General features: G+C 41.4%; 1 protein-coding gene across 1 annotated transcript in view; it reads left to right on the top strand.

Moving 5' to 3' along the window:
- Window positions 1-21,712, top strand: part of LOC126183232 (uncharacterized) — a 129,816-nt gene that overhangs the window by 34,280 nt on the left and 73,824 nt on the right. The window contains exons 4-5 of the mRNA XM_049925018.1: window positions 14,845-14,992; window positions 20,013-20,222. Coding sequence (XP_049780975.1) covers window positions 14,845-14,992; window positions 20,013-20,222 — 358 coding nt within the window. The remainder of the gene's footprint in view (window positions 1-14,844; window positions 14,993-20,012; window positions 20,223-21,712) is intronic.

Below are 21,712 nucleotides of genomic sequence, written 5' to 3'. Positions count from 1 at the left end.
GTCTCGCTAGCGGGATGAAAGCAGAGCTCACCATCTGCAGCATCGTCGACAGGACTGACTGCGGACCTTTGGTACAGAGCCGAGTGGAGGGTCTGAATCAGAGGCTAAGACGATTCTACGACCGTGTGGGTTGCAGATTCCTCGACTTGCGCCATAGGGTGGTGGGGTTTCGGGTTCCGCTGGATAGGTCAGGAGTCCACTACACGCAACAAGCGGCTACACGGGTAGCAGGGGTTGTGTGGCGTGGGCTGGGCGGTTTTTTAGGTTAGATGGCCTTGGGCAAGTGCAGAAAGGGCAACAGCCTCAATGGGTGCGGGGCAAAGTCAGGACATGCGGGGACCAAGCAGCAATCGGTATTGTAATTGTACACTGTCGAAGCTGCGTTGGTAAAGTACCGGAACTTCAAGCGCTGATAGAAAGCACCGAAGCTGAAATCGTTATAGGTACAGAAAGCTGGCTGAAGCCAGAGATAAATTCTGCCGAAATTTTTACAAAGGCACAGACGGTGTTTAGAAAGGATAGATTGCATGCAACCGGTGGTGGAGTGTTCGTCGTTGTTAGTAGTAGTTTATCCTGTAGTGAAGTAGAAGTGGATAGTTCCTGTGAATTATTATGGGTGGAGGTTACACTCAACAACCGAGCTAGGTTAATAATTGGCTCCTTTTACCGACCCCCCGACTCAGCAGCATTAGTGGCAGAACAACTGAGAGAAAATTTGGAATACATTTCACATAAATTTTCTCAGCATGTTATGGTCTTAGGTGGAGATTTCAATTTACCAGATATAGACTGGGACACTCAGATGTTTAGGACGGGTGGTAGGGACAGAGCATCGAGTGACATTATACTGAGTGCACTATCCGAAAATTACCTCGAGCAATTAAACAGAGAACCGACTCGTGGAGATAACATCTTGGACCTACTGATAACAAACAGACCCGAACTTTTTGACTCTGTAAGTGCAGAACAGGGAATCAGTGATCATAAGGCCGTTGCAGCATCCCTGAATATGGAAGTTAATAGGAATATAAAAAAAGGGAGGAAGGTTTATCTGTTTAGCAAGAGTAATAGATGGCAGATTTCAGACTACCTAACAGATCAAAACGAAAATTTCTGTTCCGACACTGACAATGTTGAGTGTTTATGGAAAAAGTTCAAGGCAATCGTAAAATGCGTTTTAGACAGGTACGTGCCGAGTAAAACTGTGAGGGACGGGAAAAACCCACCGTGGTACAACAACAAAGTTAGGAAACTACTGCGAAAGCAAAGAGAGCTTCACTCCAAGTTTAAACGCAGCCAAAACCTCTCAGACAAACAGAAGCTAAACGATGTCAAAGTTAGCGTAAGGAGGGCTATGCGTGAAGCGTTCAGTGAATTCGAAAGTAAAATACTAGGTACCGACTTGACAGAAAATCCTAGGAAGTTCTGGTCTTACGTTAAATCAGTAAGTGGCTCGAAACATCATGTCCAGACACTCCGGGATGATGATGGCATTGAAACAGAGGATGACAAGCGTAAAGCTGAAATACTAAACACCTTTTTCCAAAGCTGTTTCACAGAGGAAGACCGCACTGCAGTTCCTTCTCTAAATCCTCGCACCAACGAAAAAATGGCTGACATCGAAATAAGTGTCCAAGGAATAGAAAAGCAACTGGAATCACTCAACAGAGGAAAGTCCACTGGACCTGACGGGATACCAATTCGAGTCTACACAGAGTACGCGAAAGAACTTGCCCCCCTTCTAACAGCCGTGTACCGCAAGTCTCTAGAGGAACAGAAGGTTCCAAATGATTGGAAAAGAGCACAGGTAGTCCCAGTCTTCAAGAAGGGTCGTCGAGCAGATGCGCAAAACTATAGACCTATATCTCTGACGTCGATCTGTTGTAGAATTTTAGAACATGTGTTTTGCTCGAGTATCATGTCGTTTTTGGAAACTCAGAATCTACTATGTAGGAATCAACATGGATTCCGGAAACAGCGATCGTGTGAAACCCAACTCGCTTTATTTGTTCATGAGACCCAGAAAATATTAGATACAGGCTCCCAGGTAGATGCTATTTTTCTTGACTTCCGGAAGGCGTTCGATACAGTTCCGCACTGTCGCCTGATAAACAAAGTAAGAGCCTACGGAATATCAGACCAGCTGTGTGGCTGGATTGAAGAGTTTGTAGCAAACAGAACACAGCATGTTGTTATCAACGGAGAGACATCTACAGACATTAAAGTAACCTCTGGCGTGCCACAGGGGAGTGTCATGGGACCATTGCTTTTCACAATATATATAAATGACCTAGTAGATAGTGTCGGAAGTTCCATGCGGCTTTTCGCGGATGATGCTGTAGTATACAGAGAAGTTGCAGCATTAGAAAATTGTAGCGAAATGCAGGAAGATCTGCAGCGGATAGGCACTTGGTGCAGGGAGTGGCAACTGACCCTTAACATAGACAAATGTAATGTATTGCAAATACATAGAAACAAGGATCCTTTATTGTATGATTATATGATAGCGGAACAAACACTGGTAGCAGTTACTTCTGTAAAATATCTGGGAGTATGCGTGCGGAACGATTTGAAGTGGAATGATCATATAAAATTAATTGTTGGTAAGGCGAGTACCAGGTTGAGATTCATTGGGAGAGTCCTTAGAAAATGTAGTCCATCAACAAAGGAGGTGGCTTACAAAACACTCGTTCGACCTATACTTGAGTATTGCTCATCAGTGTGGGATCCGTACCAGATCGGGTTGACGGAGGAGATAGAGAAGATCCAAAGGAGAGCGGCGCGTTTCGTCACAGGGTTATTTGGTAACCGTGATAGCGTTACGGAGATGTTTAACAAACTCAAGTGGCAGACTCTGCAAGAGAGGCGCTCTGCATCGCGGTGTAGCTTGCTCGCCAGGTTTCGAGAGGGTGCGTTTCAGGATGAGGTATCGAATATATTGCTTCCCCCTACTTATACCTCCCGAGGAGATCACGAATGTAAAATTAGAGAGATTCGAGCGCGCACGGAGGCTTACAGACAGTCGTTCTTCCCGCGAACCATACCCGACTGGAACAGGAAAGGGAGATAATGACAGTGGCTCGTAAAGTGCCCTCCGCCACACACCGTTGGGTGGCTTGCGGAGTATAAATGTAGAATGTAGATGTAGATGAGAAACGGGCCCGCAAAATCAATGTGAACACGTTCCCATGCCTGGGTTGCAGGCAGCCAGGAAGAGAACACTGACCGGGGAGATGCCTGTTGGCTCGCACACTGGGAACAGGCGGCCACCAAGTACTCAATTTCTCTGTCAATACCGGGCCAGTACACATGTCAGCGAGCCAAGGTTTTAGTATGGGAAACACCCCAGTGCCCCTCATGTAATAACATGAGGACTTCCCGTCGCAAACTTGCAGGAACAACCACGCAAGGAGCTGTATCATCGGTAGCCAGAAGGAGAACTCCTTCCAAGACGGAGAGGCGGTCTCGTAGAACAAAATAATTACGAAGAGGGCCCAAGGCCCGGCCTGGAGGTCAGGATGACCACCCCTGCTGAATGAGGTGAACCACTTGCCGGAGAACCGGGTCAGCTGCCGTTTCCCTGGCGACTCTAGAACTAGTGATATGGAAGCAATCAACCGCTTGGCGGGACGCCACATCCAAATGAAAACACATAATCTCCTCTCGATCGAACTAAGGATCCGGGCCCACCGGAAGACGGGAAAGAGCGTCTGCATTGGCATGCTGTCCAGTAGAGCGAAAATGAACGTCATAATGCTTCTTAGAGAGGAACAAGGCCCAGCGCTGTAGTCTGTGGGCCGCCCTATCCGGAATCTGAGAGGCGGGGCCAAATAACGATATTAACGGTTTATGGTCAGTGGTTAACTGAAACTTCGTGCCATACAAGAAAGGGTGAATCTTGGTAACACCGTAGACAATGGCCAAAGCCTCTTTTTCCACCGGGGAGTAATGGGCCTGTGCGGGACTAAGAGTTTTAGACGCAAACGCCAGTGGCTGCTCAGAACCATCTGAGTTGCGATGGGCCAGGACCGCCCCTACCCCATACTGTGAAGCATCTGTAGCCAGGACCAACGGCTTATGGGGGTCAAAAGTAGCCAAACACGGCGCTGACGTGAGGAGGCCTTTCAACGAGGTGAACGCTCGCTCGCATGCAGGCGACCAATCAAAAGGAACACCGTTGCGCAGAAGGCAGTACAGGGGGTGGGCGATGGTGGAAGCCCTGGGAATGAACCGGTGGTAATATGCAGTCTTGCCTAAAAAAGCTTGTAACTCCTTCAGCGAAGCGAGCCGTGGAAGGTCGACGATACCTTGGACCACACTTCCTAGCGGCTGGACGCCGTGCCGAGAGATTGTGTAGCCCACATACTCAATGGACGGTTGGAAGAAGTTTGACTTACACAGGTTGCAACACAAGCCCACGGACCTGAATTTGAGAAAGAGGGTGCGAAGATTGTGCAAGTGTTCCTTCGTGCTGCGGCCCGTGCAAATTATGTCGTCCAGGTAATTGATACAATGAGGGATTGTTGACGTGACGTGCTCAAGATAACGCTGGAATATCGCCGGGGCACTGGAGATTCTGAAGGCCAACCGCTGGTATTGGTAAAGGCCAAACGGGGTGTTGACAACCGCCAGCCGTTGGGAGTCCTCATCAAGAGGTATCTGATGATAAGCCTCCGAAAGATTGATTTTCTAAAAATATTGGCCTCCTGCTACGGCGGAGAACAATTCATCAGCACGAGGCAAAGGATAGGTGTCCACCACCAATTGGGAATTAATGGTGGCCTTGAAATCGCCACAAAGACGTAATTTTCCCGAGTGTTTCCTGACAATAATGAGGGCGAAGCCCACTCACTACAAGAAATGGAAAGAACGACCCCTAGGGCTGTCAGCCGGTCTAGCTCTTCTTTCACCTGAGGGCGGAGAGCCAAGGGGATCTGCCTCGCGTGTAGAAAACGCGGGCTAGCCGACGCCTTCAACGTTAAGTGAGCTTCAAAGTCTGAAACACGCCCCAGGCCCTCCTCGAAGATATCCGGAAAGTCAGAGATCAAAGATTCTAATGATTGATAGGGAACGTCTTCGGAGACCAACTGTATGGTGTCAGTGATAGAAAACCCGAAAGCTTGAAAGGCATCCAAGCCGAAAAGGTTAGTGGACCTCACATCACTGACAACAATAAAAGTAATAGGCCGAGTGACTGATTTGTAAGTCACGTCGGTAGTGAATTGACCAAGTAGGGGAATGAACTGTTGACCATAACTGCGTAGACGCCGGTAAACTGGCGCCAAGGGGGGTCGACCCAAGGTCGGAGTAAGTTTGTGCATTCAACAAAGAAACCGCCGCGCCCGTATCTACTTGCAGTTGTAATTGGCGCGACCGGGTCGACACCTCGATAAAGAGTTTGTGGGCCGATGTGTCGGGAGCCTGGCCTGATAAAACTTCCTGAATGTCAACGTCCATGTCCTCTGTAACTGCTTCCTTCGATTCTTTCGAGGCTGAGCGGCAAACTTTAGCAATGTGTCCTTTTTTATTACATTTGCGACAAATGGCCCAACGCTGGGGGCACTCCGACCGATCGTGATGTATATAGCACGACGCAGAGGACGGTAACAGGGGCCGGCGGCCGGAACTCTGTTTACGCGCCATGCGGGAGCGGCCGTAACGGCCGGATTGTACGGCTCGCACGTCATCCACCCCGGACGCAGTGGACGCGGCCGCGCCGCCCTGAACCGCCGCGACATCGCACCACGCTTCCAACTGTTGACCGGCGGCGTGAGAGACTTCATACGATTGAGCAATGGACAGGACTTCCTCGAGGGAAGCGTCTTCTAACTGCAGGGCCCGTTGCCGGACCTCCCTATCAGGGGCCGAACGAACAATGACGTCGCGCACCATAACGTGGGCATACGACTCTCGCGACTGCTCCGTGACAAAATGACACTTGCGACTAAGACCGTGCAGGTTAGCGGCTCACGCCCGGTAAGACTGATGGGGCTGTTTCTTGCATTGATAGAACTCGACCCTAGCCGCCACAACATGCGTGCACTGGATATGTGTATGTGTGCGAGTGTATGCCTGTCCTTTTTTTCCCCCTAAGGTAAGTCTTTCCGCTCCCGGGATTGGAATGACTCCTTACCCTCTCCCTTAAAACCCACATCCTTTCATCTTTCCCTCTCCTTCCCTCTTTCCTGATGAAGTAACCGTTGGTTGCGAAAGCTTGAATTTTGTGTGTATGTTTGTGTTTGTTTGTTTGTGTGTCTATCAACCTGCCAGCGCTTTCGTTTGGTAAGTCACATCATCTTTGTTTTTAGATATATTTTTCCCACGTGGAATGTTTCCCTTAAGCAATAATAACAGGATACTCTTACCTTTGATCTTGATGAGCATTCCACTGAGTCCAAAATAACAATAATAATTATACAATTTTTTTCGCTTCTGCTTCTAAACTGTACTTGAATCAAATGTAATTGCTTTTTGTTACATAAAAGTGCAGAAGTTGTGCAATCAGCAGATTTTTTTACTTGTAAAATGCAATTTGTGTGTCATAAGGATATCAGATGCATGATGAACTAACACTGAGTAATGTGTGGTTCTAATTATGTGAAAAACAAACAAATAAAGAGAAGTCAACAGCTCCGAGTTTCTGTTGCATACATTCATTTACGTTTCTTCCCCTACCAACAGTACCTGTAATCCTACCATTTACTGCATAATTTATGTACTGTACCAAAACTACCGAACTGTAATTTTGAAAAGCAACAGGGTAATTCGTTCAAATATTGTACGTTGATCTTGAAGACATAAATATATTTTCATATTGGAAATACAGACAAAAATCATAAGGTACAGGGAAAAAGCATTTAAAATGACATACTATTTTTTATTTTTTGCTTTTTCTTCTAAAAATGTCAGCATTATTTTTATTGCATGAGTTACTAAAACCTGGACATGATAACATGAAACTACACTATTAGGAAAACGTTAAGGAAAGACATTATGCCAGTATGTCATTTTATACTTCACTGTGTGGGTGACACAGTACACAAATTCCATAAAAAAGTGAATACACTAAGCAGCACACTCTTTGAAAGTTTAATACATATCCTTGTACGTGTTTCTATGGCTTACATCGATTGCACACAAAATTCTTAACCCTTGCCGAGACATCAGAAGACTCAATGTGAGCCCACGTCTTACATTGACCACACTTAATCTGTGATTCCTCTGTCTTTGAATGGCAGTATATATCATTGTAGTGTATACAAACACTGTCATCTCCATTTGCACTGAGATCTGAGGTATAGGCTTCTGCACTGCCGAGCTCTATTCTTTTATGAGCTTGTCTAGTTGACCAGCATTCCTCAGCTAATTTTTTCTGGTGCACTTTCTCTTCTAGAAGCTTGATGTTGGGTCCGATGTCCAGAAGGTTTGAAGCAGCCCGAGTTGTTTTGTATTTCCTTGATGAGCTTGATCCTGCTGAAGGAACTGGAAACATAAAGTTTTAAACAAGGCTGCGTGGTCAGCAACCATTTACAAAGTAAAATTAAAGCAATAACAGCCCTCAGTCACAAAAGTTAAGTCATTTTGATGTAGGTTTTGGCACTAATATGAGTACCTTCATCAGAAGTAAAACATTCAAACTGGCCTATAACATAAGTACAAAAATGATGGGAAAATTTTTTTTATATTTTTTTATATAAGTGTAAGTACTGACTAACAGTACAAGAAAGAAACACTATTACATGTCACATATAAAATAATTATCAAGCGATAAAGCTTTAGTCACAAAATTTTGAAATAGGTGAAAGGGAAGCTGCTATGGGCTGCTCACACATGTCAAGCTACAGGTAGCATCAGACTGAGGTGCTCACGTTAGCAATTGCAGGCAGGTGAACATTACACCAAGAGTGCCATCTAGTAGCCGCAAATACAAACAGGCTACTTAACATTCAAAATATAGACAGTCGAATATTATGATGAACATTATTTAGTACATGAAGTAAAAGGCAACATTTTATCTGGTAACGTAAAATTATGGGCTGACTTAGATAGAAAAAACATTTAGGTAACTGCACGAGGGAAAACGAAATCAAATATCAAGTAACGGCCTTATACTGTTGAAGAAGCTTTTATTACTTAATTGTAGCTGCTGATTAAGAATGAGGCCATCATTTCGATAAGGAAGTTTAAAAACTTCTAATTCTTTGAGACTATCTAATCTACACCCTTTTGTCCCGGTTTGCAAAATGTTGATATCGTGAACAGCTTTAGGCGCGTGACCTGTAATCAGAAGGTGGTCGGCAAAAGACAAATTTTGGGTGCTAGTGCCATTTTTTCTTAAAAGATGTTCTTTGTATCTGACTGTAAAGGCACGTCCTGTTTGTACTATTTTGTAAGAAGAGCAGGTGTCACAGAAAATCTTACAGACATCATAATTTTAATTTTCTTCAAAGTTTAATTGGTTGAAAAGGCAACATTACAGTTGTTTTTATTATGAAGATGGCGTTATATCTGATAGGAAATGGTCCCCAAAAAAGGAATAGAAAAAAACTTCTTTATGTTGGATTCAATGATAGAGTTGCTGAGTGTAGTAACTCTTTTAACAGTTTTCTTTTTAAGGATGTCATCCACTGTGACAGGTTCATATTCATTATTAACTGCTACTGTTTTGATTAAATTAATTTTTTCATCGAATTTTTCTTTCAAGAGTGGGATAGAAGTAGCTCTGTGAATAGCAGAGTGAAAGAAAGTGTTTTTATGAGATTGTGGGTGCATGGAAGATGCAGGTACGATCTGATTGGTATATGTTTCTTTACGAAAAACATTAAATGAGATTTTATTTTCTTCTACTGTAAGCATCAAGTCAAGAAAATTCAATTGACGGTCCTTGTTTTCAAGTTCACTGGTAAAGGATATTTTCTCGTTGAGTTCATTAAAGAGATTGAAAATACAGTCAGTGCCATCAGCAGGTCCTTTTTTGCCATCAGCAGGTCCTTTTTTGCCATCAGCAGGTCCTTTTTTTGCCATCAGCAGGTCCTTTTTTTGCCATCAGCAGGTCCTTTTTTTGCCATCAGCAGGTCCTTTTTTTGCCATCAGCAGGTCCTTTTTTTGCCATCAGCAGGTCCTTTTTTTGCCATCAGCAGGTCCTTTTTTTGCCATCAGCAGGTCCTTTTTTTGCCATCAGCAGGTCCTTTTTTTGCCATCAGCAGGTCCTTTTTTTGCCATCAGCAGGTCCTTTTTTTGCCATCAGCAGGTCCTTTTTTTGCCATCAGCAGGTCCTTTTTTTGCCATCAGCAGGTCCTTTTTTTGCCATCAGCAGGTCCTTTTTTTGCCATCAGCAGGTCCTTTTTTTGCCATCAGCAGGTCCTTTTTTTGCCATCAGCAGGTCCTTTTTTGCCATCAGCAGGTCCTTTTTAAATTGAACTGGAAACATTTCATCAGTTGATATCTCAAGTCTTTTAGGGCTATCTCTTTTAGGACTCTGGAAGTTGGTTGGGGGAGTAGATTCCTCTTCACTGATGAAATATCCCATAAAGCATGTGAAAAGCCAGGAAGACTGTCATCTTGACATTCATTCTCATGTCTAGCTGCAGGTGACTTTTTAAGACTGTACATGCTTAAAGCTGTTGTCTGAGCCAGTACAAACAGATGTTCTTCAGTAGCACCCATGTTTAATAACCAAAGGCCTGCCTTAGCAAATCCACTCTTCGCATTAGCCACACATACTGCTTCATCATTTGCGTTGACAAAGATCTCACTTATTTGGCACTGGTTTACTATTCGTCCCTGGTTTCTTTTCAGCCACTTTGAAGCTTTTTGATTATAATAGGTCTTCATGGGCCGAGAAATGGGTCACATCTAACAATTGAAATAGGTGAGTTCAATGGGGTGGTAGGCAAAATAGAAAAACTTCATTTTCTTTGGCACATTCGTGCACCTCATCATATTTGTGACTTGAGTGGCCTTCAGCAATTAGCAACACTTTATCGTCTTTGTTTGCCTTAATGAAACTAATGAAATTATTCAGCCACTTGAGAAAAATTTCTCATCATCCGTCGCTTTCTTGTGCCGTACCTAGAATTCCCATAGGTGCTCTTTACCCTAAAATCAAGGGCTTCTCACATCAGTGAAATCAGTTACATAAAATATTAGACCATGTTAAGAGCTACATGCCAACTCTTAACATGGTCTGGCATTTTATGTGATTGATTTTATTGATGTGACAAGCCATTGATTTTAGGGGCTTAACTTTTGCAAATGGATGTACAGATCGTTGCCAACACATTTCATGTGGAGATGTTAGATCGCTTTACTAACTGACTGTTTGCTAATGTGAAGTTTGAAGTTTGTTTCTTGTCCTCCTGAAGAAGATGGGTTTAAATCTGTTGAGACCACGATTAAAGTTAATTGAAAACCACCAGTTATTGCAACAGGTTGGCTGTCTTATTCATCTACTATCCTGTAAAAATTGCAGCCATTTTCAAAGTATTGAAGACAAGACTCAAAACAGCTTTAAATGACAGACTATTTCCTGCTCTAATCCCTGGTCAAATGTAGATTGAAACCTGCCTAATCCTTTGTTAACACCCATAATTTGTTTGTTTCAATTTGTGACATGCCTTATAAGTTACTTGCAATACACCAAATAGTTTGGCTGCTCTTGAACAGCCTATTTCCATCTTGTTTACTGCGTTAATGGCCCTTTGCATGGCTTCTTCATCCCATGACTGGCATGTGGTCTTTCTAACGTACATCCCAACCATCAGGGGAAAAGTGCGTTTAGTGAGAATTGGGTGACAAGCTCTATGGTTATGATATTAGTAATGCTACTGAAATGAATTTTTATTAGATCAATTTATCAAGCTAAAGTGACACACTATATCATTTTATCCTTACTCACGGTCAGTCATTTTATCCAACAATGCAGTTTGTTACAAAATGATAGGTTAAGCAAAGAAAAATAAAGTGATGAAATGAATAACAATACTAGTAAATGCATTAACAAATGGCTAGTGCTATTTGATATATTTCAAATAAAAGGAACCTAACACCAAATGTGAAGTTGTATCTACACTGAGGTTACAAAAGTCATGTGATACCTCCTAATATCATTTTGGATGTTCTTTTTGCCCAGTGTAGCGCAACACCTCAATGTGACATGGACTCAAGTCATTGGAAGTCTCTTGCAGAAATATTGCACCATACTGCCTCTATAGCTGTCCATAATTGCAAAAGTGTTGCCTGTGCAGGATTTTGTGTACAAACTGACATCTTGATTATGTCCCATAAATGTTCGATAGGGTTGATGTTGAGGGACCTGGATCACCAAATTATTTGCTCAAATTGTCCAGAAAGTTCTTCAGAACACCAAGTAATTTATTTTCACCAATTTATACCAAAATACAGATATTACAGTAAAACACACGTGCTACGCCAAAATGCAGTCATGAACAATTGTGGCCCAGTGACATGGTGCATTGTCTTCCATAAAAATTCCAATGTTGTATGGGAATATGAAGTCCATGAGTGGCTGCAGATGGTCTCTGAGTAGACAAACATAACCATTTCCCGTCAGTGATCGGTTCTGTTGGGCAAGAGGACACAGTATATTTGATGTAAATACACCATTATGGTGCTACAACCACCACCTAATTGACAATTTGCTCCATGACTTTGTGGGGCCTGTACCACAATCGAACCCTACCATCAGCTCTTACCAACTGAAATCAGGAGTCATCTACCGTATTTACTCGAATCTAAGCTGCACTTTTTTTCCAGTTTTTGTAATCCAAAAAACTGACTGCAGCTTAGAATTGAGTGCAAAGTAAGCGGAAGTTCTGAAAAAATATTGGTAGGTGCTGCCACAACTAACTTCTGCCATCGGATATATGTAGCGCTACACAGGCATGCTTTGCAGGCACAAAGAAAAATACTGGCGCCAAAACCTCTGCGTCAGTAAATAAATTAAAAGAAAAGGTAGAAGAATGTAAACATTATGCCAGGTATTCTTTTGTGTTTGCTGCTATCTCGTTTAAATCCTGTCTGCCTAATAAACTACGAAACTAGATTGAGACAACAGCAAACACGGAAGAATATACATATCGTGTCATGTTTATATTCGTCTTATTATCATGCTGGATAGTGATACAGTCAGAAATGAAGCACTGCAACTGACTAGATTTTTAAATCTAAGATGACTCTAATTCCTGTGCAGAATGTAGTGTACTAAAGAGGCATCTGCAAAGATTTTCAAACGGAGAAAAATTTTTGCTAAACTCTCGTTCAGAAAATCTTCCATCATACGCAGGCTATTATTTGGTTCTTGTTGATCATTATTAAAAAAAAGCAGCAGTGTAAGTAACAACAAATAGCACTCTTTTGCCATTGTTTCGCTTATGAGACAATTCCTCTCTTTTTTTATTTTTTATTATAAGCAGCAGTAGCGCGCACAAAAGCAAGCTGTGCTGCGAGCGGCGACAGGTCGTAAACGCTCAGAATGCGACAAACAATGCATGACACAGTAAAATAATGCATTTTCAGCTTAGAGTGATGTAAACACCTCTAACAAAGAGAAAGGCACTTATCAGATCAAAGCAAAATAAGCAATCGATTCAGACCAGACGAAGCACGCGAAAAAGGAAGGGTACCCATATAAATACGGACAGAGTGCCTGGCACATAGCAATGGCTACTTGGTAAAGCTTAACTGTTAAGCGTAAGACTCGAACCAAACTACTGTATCTGTATCTTCATCCATTCGACCTCAATTGTGTTTCATGTTACAATGGACCAACTTTGTTTCGATTTGGAGGGGCGGTCTAAAACTTTTCCTCACCTTGAACTTCGAGTCTCAAATTTCAGGAGCGGCTTAGATTCGGAAAAATTTTTTTCCTTGATTTAGAGTCTCATTTTTCATGTGCGGCTTGTCATGAGCCCAGGAGAGGCACTGCAGGGAATGTTGTGCTGTTGGCAAAGATATTCACATCAGCCATCCGCTGCCATAGCCCATTAATGACAGATTTTGGCACATTGTCCTAATGGATATGTTTGTTGTATGTTCCACATTGATATCTGCAGTTATTTCATGCAGTGTTGCTTGTCTGTTAGCAGTGACAACTCTGTGCAAACGCCACTGCTCTCGGTCATTAAGTGAAGGCCATTAGTTATGGCATTGTCCGTGGTGAGAGGTAATGCCTGAAGTTTGGCACACTCTTGACACAGTGATAATTTCCCATGCATCTAGCTCCAACTACTATTCCACACTAAAAGTATGTTATTTTCCATCATGCGACCATAATTGCGTCATAAACCATTTCGCGTGATTCACCTGAGTACAAATGACTGCTGCATCAATGCACTGCCCTTTTATCTCTTGTGTATGCAATATGACTGCCATCTGTAAGTGTGCATATCACTATCATATGACTTTTGTCACCTCAGTATAAAAGGCTAACAAAATAAATTCAGCCAACCTTCTTTTCAGTTTTTGTTCATTGGCATACAGAATGTTTGATGTACACATCTGCCATTTACAGGTATCAGATGAGTCAACATTTGAATATGTTAGGACATTCAAAACAAACGTCACTAGAGCTGTATGAGAGAAGCAGCCACTGCGTCATTTTACCCAACTATGTCATTTAAGGCACTTTTCCCCTAAGATTTTTTTCTCCACTCCAAGTTGATGACTGAATAGGCTCATCCCTCAACAGTGCTTCTAATTAGCATCTCAGCAAATTTATTGTCTAGGTGTCAATAGTTCTTTTTGCAAAAGTTCTTTTAAGGTTACAGTAAAAAAATACTTAAAGTGTGTGTGTGTGTGTGTGTGTGTGTGTGTGTGTGTGTGTGTGTGGAGGGGAGGGGGTGGCAGTGCACACATGTTCAAGAAAGAAGTGTTTTGCTCTCCAGAGCCAATAGTATTACTGTTTTGCCATTTGAAACAGTATTGTAATGACCATCTGACAAATACCCATTCAGATATTTTATGTGCCAATGTTGAGCAGTTTTCTCAGCATTTGTGTTACTATAGGGAATATGTACATGGACTTCATAAATTGTTTCATTTATGTTACAGTTGTGGGTCTTGTACAGTGTATAATAAAATTCTGAAGCCAATGACACACATATCACAGACAACTTGGAATATTAACAACCATTAGCCCTTGTACAACAATATATGTTACCTGCAATGTGACAATATTTGGAAAAGGAAAGTTGCTACTCACCATATAGCGGAGATGCTGAGTCGCAGATAGGCACAACAAAAAGAGTGTCACAAATAAACTTTCAGCCAACAAAGCCTTTGTCAAAAATAGACAAAAACCACACACACCTGCACATGCGCGCTCTCACGAACACACCTCGCACACACGACACATGAAGCATTCTCTGGCAGCTGAAGCCACACTTCCACTGCCAGAGTCTTTAGTCTGTCTGTCTGTCTGTGTGTGTGTGTGTGTGTGTGTGTGTGTGTGTGTGTGTGTGTGTGTGTGTGTGTGTGTGTGTGTGTGTGTGTGTGTATTTTCAACAGAGGCCTTGTTGGCCAAAAGCTTTTTGTTGTGCCTATCTGCGACTCAGTGTCTCCACTATACGGTGAGTAGTAACTTTCCTTTTCATAACATTGTTACGTTCCATCCGAGATCTTCCATTGTTTGATTTTTACCTGGAATGTGGTATTTCACTTCTTGGATGTTACATTATGGAAACATGCTATCATGTTTCAAAAATTGGCAGACATTTTGTAAAGCAAGTAGGGTGTGTCAGTTTTGGAAATGTGCTCTAAATTACATGCAGTTGTTTAAAATTTGTATTAACATGATTGAATTACAATTTTGTTCACTGTTTTCAGAATCGCTTTCGTTTTACTGGAGAATGCGATCATCCAGATGCTCAGATTCGTTCCTGTCAAACTGCTGGAACACAGTTTCTCATCACAAATCAGAAATTTAATATAACTTACAAGAAATGTCCCGGAATGGAACAGACTTTTGATGGAGGTTTGTACTTCTGAAATACCTGGTTTTCATTTCTGCTGGTATAATATGTTACCATAAAATGAGGAAGAAGGTGATTAAAAGCTATTGAACTTGTGTGAGTTTACGAGGGTCACTCCAAAAGAAATGCACACGATTTTTGTAAAAATACAGTTTTCATTCGGCATGTGTGAAAGTTTTACAGTGTGCAGATACATCCTTCCCACTTTTTTGCAAACTTAGTTCAACCTGTTCCCGTGAGTAGCGCCATCACGGCATGTCTTCAAGATGGCTGCTACACTTGATGTTCGTCAGAAGCAACGTGCTGTCATAGAATTCCTGTGCTGTGAAAACTAGACAGTGGGAAACATCCAAAAGAGGTTGAAAAAGGTGTATGGAGACGCTGCTGTCGATCACAGTACAGTTAGTTGGTGGGCAAGCAGATTACATGATGAAAGTGGGCAAGACAATATTGAGTATTGTCCTCACGGAGCAGCAGGCCTAATACTGCACACACTCCAGACAATATGCAGAGAGTTAACGAATTGGTGAATGCTGATAGACACATCACAGTGAACGAATTGTCACGCTACATTGGGATAGGGGAAGGAAGTATTTGCAGAATACTGAAAGATTTGACATTAAAAAAGGTTTGTGCCAGGTGGGTTCCTAGGATGTTGATAGTGGCTCACAAAGAAACAAGAAAAATGGTATGCAGCGAACTTTTGGAACAGTACGAGAATGGTGGAGATTAATTTCTTGGAAGAATTGTGACAGGTGATGAAACCAGAGACGAAGAGGCAATCAGTGGAGTGGTATCATGCAAATTCACCCAAGAAAAAAAAAATCAAAACCACACCTTCTGCTGGAAAAGTTTTGGCTATGGTGTTTTTCAGTTCCAAAGGACTCTTGCTTGTGGACATCACGCCAAGTGGAACCACCGCTGACACTGAAGAAACTTCAAGCTTGACAGAGTCATGTTGAACCACATCGGCAAAAGCAGGATGTTTTGCTGTTGTGCGACAATGCACGGCCACAGGTCAGTCAAAAAACCATGGAAGCGATCACAAAACTCGGATGGACAACACTGAAACACCCGCCTTACACTCCTGACCTGGCTTCATGTGACTATCATCTCTTTAGGAAACTGAAAGACACTCTTCGTGGAACAAGGTTTGAAGATGATGACTCCTTTGTGCACGCTGCCAAACAGTGGCACCAACAGGTTGGTCCAGAATTTTACCGTGGGGGTATACAGGCGCTGGTTCCAAGATGGCATAAGGCAGTTGAGAGGGATGGAAATTATGTGGAGAAATGAAAATATTGTTCCTAAAGGATGTATCTACACACTGTAAAACTTTCAAACATGTAGAATAAAAGATTGATTTACAAAAAAATAGTGTGCATTTCTTTTGGAGTGACCCTCGTAGAATTTCCATGTTTTCGTGAAATGCTGAGAACAGGTGTTTATATACAAAGTTCTTTGTAACTGCATTTCTTTCTTTGCCCCCAGTTGAATGAGTCAGTGTTTTGTATATAATGACAGTGGAAAACCTCAAGAAACAAACAAGCTTTGAAAGAGGAAAAAGAAATTGTGACAGTACAGCCAACATTCTATGGCAGGGTCCAGCCTTGTTCCATTTTTATCATACATGGAATTCGTAGTAGATTCTTGGGATAAATCATATTCTTTCAAATTTGGAGGGATTTTTTTTTTTGGGGGGGGGGGGGGGGGGGGGGCAGTATTGAAACTAGATTTGAACTGTGGTTCAGGTACACGAGTCCACAGTTCAATAGAAATCCAGGAGGATTACAACATAAAGTTTTCTTGGAGATCATCAGATTACATACTATTCAAAGAGAGAGAAGCACTTATAAAACTATAGGAGAACCTGGCTGAATGCCTGCTGGACTCTTTAATTCCTATATATGATCAAGATAATTAAGGAGAGAGAGAGATGAAGCAGCCATACAACAACAACACAGTAGTGCTTTTACTTCCTCAAGAGGAGATCCTTTAGGCTCTATAAAATGAAAGAAAGGAAAAGCTTCAAATCTTGACAATCATGAGTTGGAACTACTGTAAAGACCAAATTTTGCCATGCATAATCTGTCTGTGAAATGAGGGTATCATTCAAGATGGGATACCAAGGAGACAGAGATTATTATTATTTAAAAATGCAACAACAGCAGAAAAACCATGATTGTTAAATTGTACAGATATTTTTTGGATATGAAATTTTGCTCCACAACTACTTCATATAGATGTTTTTTCATGGCATGACAAGTTTTGGGACATAAAATCTTAGCCCGTATGCCCTTGTAAAATAAAGTATGGAATGTAAGCACACAATTACATATGATTAAGTGGAATTTGTGTATAAAGCACTGTTTATCCTTCGTCTTCGATGGCTCTGATTCTCTTGATAATGGATCATACTCAGATCACCTTAGCAGATTCAATTAAAGGGACAGTGACAGATGCATGATTCAGTGTGTTGATCGGACCATCACAGACAATGTGGAGAGAGTTTAAGAGGTTATAGCTTTTATGAAGTCATTCCAAAATAAGAAACATGCTTTCCAGAAAAGATTAGCAAACACAAACAGGACTGTGACACTTAAGGCCCACAGAACAAAGTGTAAGAAAATAGAAATTATGCTTTAGCACTGGCCTACTGATCTCAGAACTTTATTTGGAAGGACATGACCTCAGTTTTTGCACATACATTCCAGGACTAAAATTTGTGCACTGTGTGCAACCAACAGATGAACGAAAGACATTGCACCACCTGGGTTTGAAGTGTGAAACAACGGAGGGGACCACAAGCCCGTGCAGTGTATGACACACAATTTGCAGAATAATAAACAACCTGATAGTTGATGTGGCAAAGTGTGAGGAGGAGGCCAAGGCTTCAGGGTTTGACTCAGAGTGCTGGGAGTGGCGTAGTGCCTCTGGATATGGAATTGCCCGATTGTCTCCTTACCAAATACAGATAATATAGAAGAACCATGAGTGTTGTTATACTAATTTCATTTACTTTTTGTTGTTATTGGTAGCTTCCTTTTTCCCTGTAGTACATATTTTGAACTAATCCCCCACCCCTTCCGTGCGCACGCGCGCGCGCACACACACACACACACACACACACACACACACACACACACACACACCAAGCTCTATTTTCCTCATTTCATTTCATTCTTCTTTTTCAGCACCACTTTCATCTGGAGCTTAGTAATAGTTAAGAACTGTAACGTGATTCAGACAATAAAGCATATTGTGTAAAATAAGAACAGTTGTCATAATGTGTTCTTTACATTTTAATAGTAATTACTGTCACATATGTTGCAATGTGAAGAGACAGTAGCAAAGACAGCCAGTCAGTGCCATGTTTGCCAACATTATTTAAACCTGCATGGTTGTGGCATGCCTCAAGTAATAAGGGACAATAGTTTCTGTAAACCATTGTAAGACATGTGACTGACTGGCGCCTGGTCATCCTGCAGCATTTAACCATTACTGGCAGTTTGGTCACAATGCAATGGCCCAAGTAACTGATTGAGATTACCAGTCTAACATCAACATGTTGCCATCCCTTCCTGCTGTATGGACCTGACACTGCATTGACCCAACCTGCTGCCACTGCAGTTAGCTATTATTACACGCAGAGCTGAAGGAATACCGACAAAACACCACACTGAGAGAGCAGCATAGCATCCTTTCACACTGCATACCAATGGCCCAAATCTACCACAGCTGCTCATTATGTTACTTTTCACAGTCGTCATATTGTGACAGGAGCTTGTCAGTGAAAGCAAACACAATAATATGAATTGTAGGTGTGCTACACAACCTCCACACAAAAAGCACAGACAGAGCTAAGTTACTTTCATATTAGATGTTACTACAGTATATACAAAACCTCAAATTATTCAAACTTTTCTGTAATATGTGTAATATGTTTCTGGTATCTTCATGGACTCTCAAATGCTAAATAACAAGTAATGACAGGAAGTGTTTATCAAATGTGAGACCTATGTCATGCCAGCTAGCAGCACCAAGTGTTATAACATCCCAGTGTAGAACCAGGAGAAATATGACCACATGCTCAATTAGGCCATCAGAAAGATTGACATGATATCTAAATAGCACTTTGGAGAATTTTGTTAATACCTATGCAGCTGGATTTGTGGAATCAGTCAGATGTGATGGATCAATTGAGTGCCGTGTGTGTGTGTGTGTGTGTGTGTGTGTGTGTGTGTGTGTGTAAGGGGGGGTGGGGGGGGGGTGTAACACATACTCACAATATGCAGGAGTCATTTATAAGATAGGAATGTAAGTTGGAGACAGGGCACACTTTTTGTGGTGTAAATCATTTCTCCTTCTAATATTATGTTTATGAATGTTCCTGTGATTGTTGACACCAGGCAGGCGTGCAGGTTAAAAATCCAGGTCTTTGAGTTCTGTTTTATGTAAGTCATTATCACTTTAGTCCTTCGAGAATTTCCACAAAAATAATCTGATATACCTTGAGAACTCCACTAGTAGCAAATACAGTGTATTTGGACTCATTTGACTAAGTTATTTTATACTGAACTCAATAAAATGGGGTAGTCAACAAACACATTTATTTTAATTGCAATTCCACAATATGAGACTGGAATAGAAGGGAGAACCGATAGAGGTACTCAAGGTACCCTCCGCCACACACCGTCAGGTGACTTGCGGAGTATGGATGTAGATGTAGATATTTTATTTTAAACAAAGTATTGAAGAGGAAGTTCCTACTGGTGTATAGGTCTACATTTCTGTATTTAAATCATAATCCTCTGTCATTGTTGAAATCATTCAAACCGTGTGTTGGTTGAAGTGTAATATCATCACACTGATTTTTAAGTATAGAGTGCATACTTAATAATGTTTGTATTCATTCACAAAAGGGTTTAAAGTTGACTTTTGATAGGGCCTTTTTAAAAGGTATGCTCTTGTCTTTGCAACTTCACTCATTTTGTTCTTAACAGTCTTCTTCTTTTGTTTCAGTTGTTGAGTACAGTTGTTTAGGTGACTGGTTTGTGGACAAAAACCACTTCTTTGCAGTGGCTAATACCAAAGAATCCAGGAAAGATGAGAAGTACAGGTGTTTCCTAAAAAATAGGGATGATGATCTTTATATTGGTGTGTCAATTACAGCAGAGTGTAACACACTGAAGACAGTGGAGAAGAGTCCAGAGAGACTCCGTGTTACAGCAGGTAAGTGTGTAGTGTGTGTGTGTGTGTGTGTGTGTGTGTGTGTGTGTGTGTGTGTTCTCAGAATAATAATGAGGGGCATTTTGGTGTGTAGGGCTGCATTATTTAAAAAAGGGAGTTTGGTATTTGGAAAATTAGCTGATTCCAGAAGTAACAATTAAGGATAATATTGGTTAAAAACAGTCTTGGTTGCAATTTTAGTTTTTTATTTTTTAACTACGTGTTTCGCCTTTTTTAGGCATCTTTAGGTTATATTAATTTGCTATTTCTGAAGAATCCTTTAGCCAGTGTAGCCAAAGGGCATCATCGAATATATCGGGCCAACATCGCCTTCATTAAACTCAGTAAAGACTTTTCTAGATGGATGAGAGTCACAACAAGATCTGCATAACGCGTTCACGTTCACAGGAGCGAGTAACAGAATAAGGTGGGGGCTCAGGTAGTAAGCATACTGCACCAGTCTAGTTACAGCTGCCAGTTCCACAATGAGAGTAAAATATTGGAACTTTTTTGTTGTTAATGTTGTTGAGTGCCTAATAATTTTCTATAGTTCAGTCACAATGCTTCTTTGGCAAAATATGAGTTAGTTCAAAGATTGAAAAGTCTTTATTGTCCTGCTTTGAAAATAACAGTTAGTGAGTGACAAGAAAAAAATCCTTACACTGTGGAAGATTGTTCATTAATGGCAGACAACTGTGATATAAAACTTTTAAAACACATTAGTGTGTTAATGTATGCAGCCTCTCAAAGCCAGTGATTTTTATGAGGAGGGAGAGAAGCAGCAAAGTATAGAGAGTGTTTGGCAATTTCAGTCACTGTGAATTAGTGTTTATCACTGTTGCCAAGTGTGATCTCATCACTTCAGTTACTCCTGCAGTCCTTACAACTTACACTGCAGTTTATGATAAATTTCCACAAACTAAAGATGTCTCAAATGTAAGTGTAACTACGTATAGCCAGCTTCGTGTACAAGTACCACATACTATAGTGCGCCTTAATTACTTTCACTGCTGTAAAACAGTCAGTCACAGATAGTGATTAATCAGTGTTAATATGTCGCAAAGGTATTACCTCATTGGGCCTGTTCAACTGTACTTTGACAAATTACTGTGTAATGTATTGAACTTAACTGATTATGAGTTGCTAAGAATTTGAAATCAGTAATTTGATGCCATTTGTGTGACCTGAGGCAGAAAAATTTAACAAATAACTCACATTTATAAGACTGCCAGTGTGTTCCCCTAAGGCAGTATTCTGAGTTTGTATGACCTCGCAAAGTCATTACACTCCATAATACAACTATTCCTATCCTGGCAGCTGCTTGTACTTTAATTAATATTTATTCAGTAGGAACTTGGTGCCAACAACAGTCTATCATAGAAACTTATCAAAAATAAAATAAAATCATTATAATAAAATCGAACTCTAGAATGGAAATCATAATATTTGTTGAATGTTATGTCATTGACTGTTATATTTGGGTGTAAAGCAAC

This window comes from Schistocerca cancellata, chromosome 4 (genome assembly GCF_023864275.1).
Source record: "Schistocerca cancellata isolate TAMUIC-IGC-003103 chromosome 4, iqSchCanc2.1, whole genome shotgun sequence".
Taxonomy (NCBI): Eukaryota; Metazoa; Arthropoda; class Insecta; order Orthoptera; family Acrididae; genus Schistocerca; species Schistocerca cancellata.
This window is presented reverse-complemented; position numbering and strand designations above follow the sequence as displayed.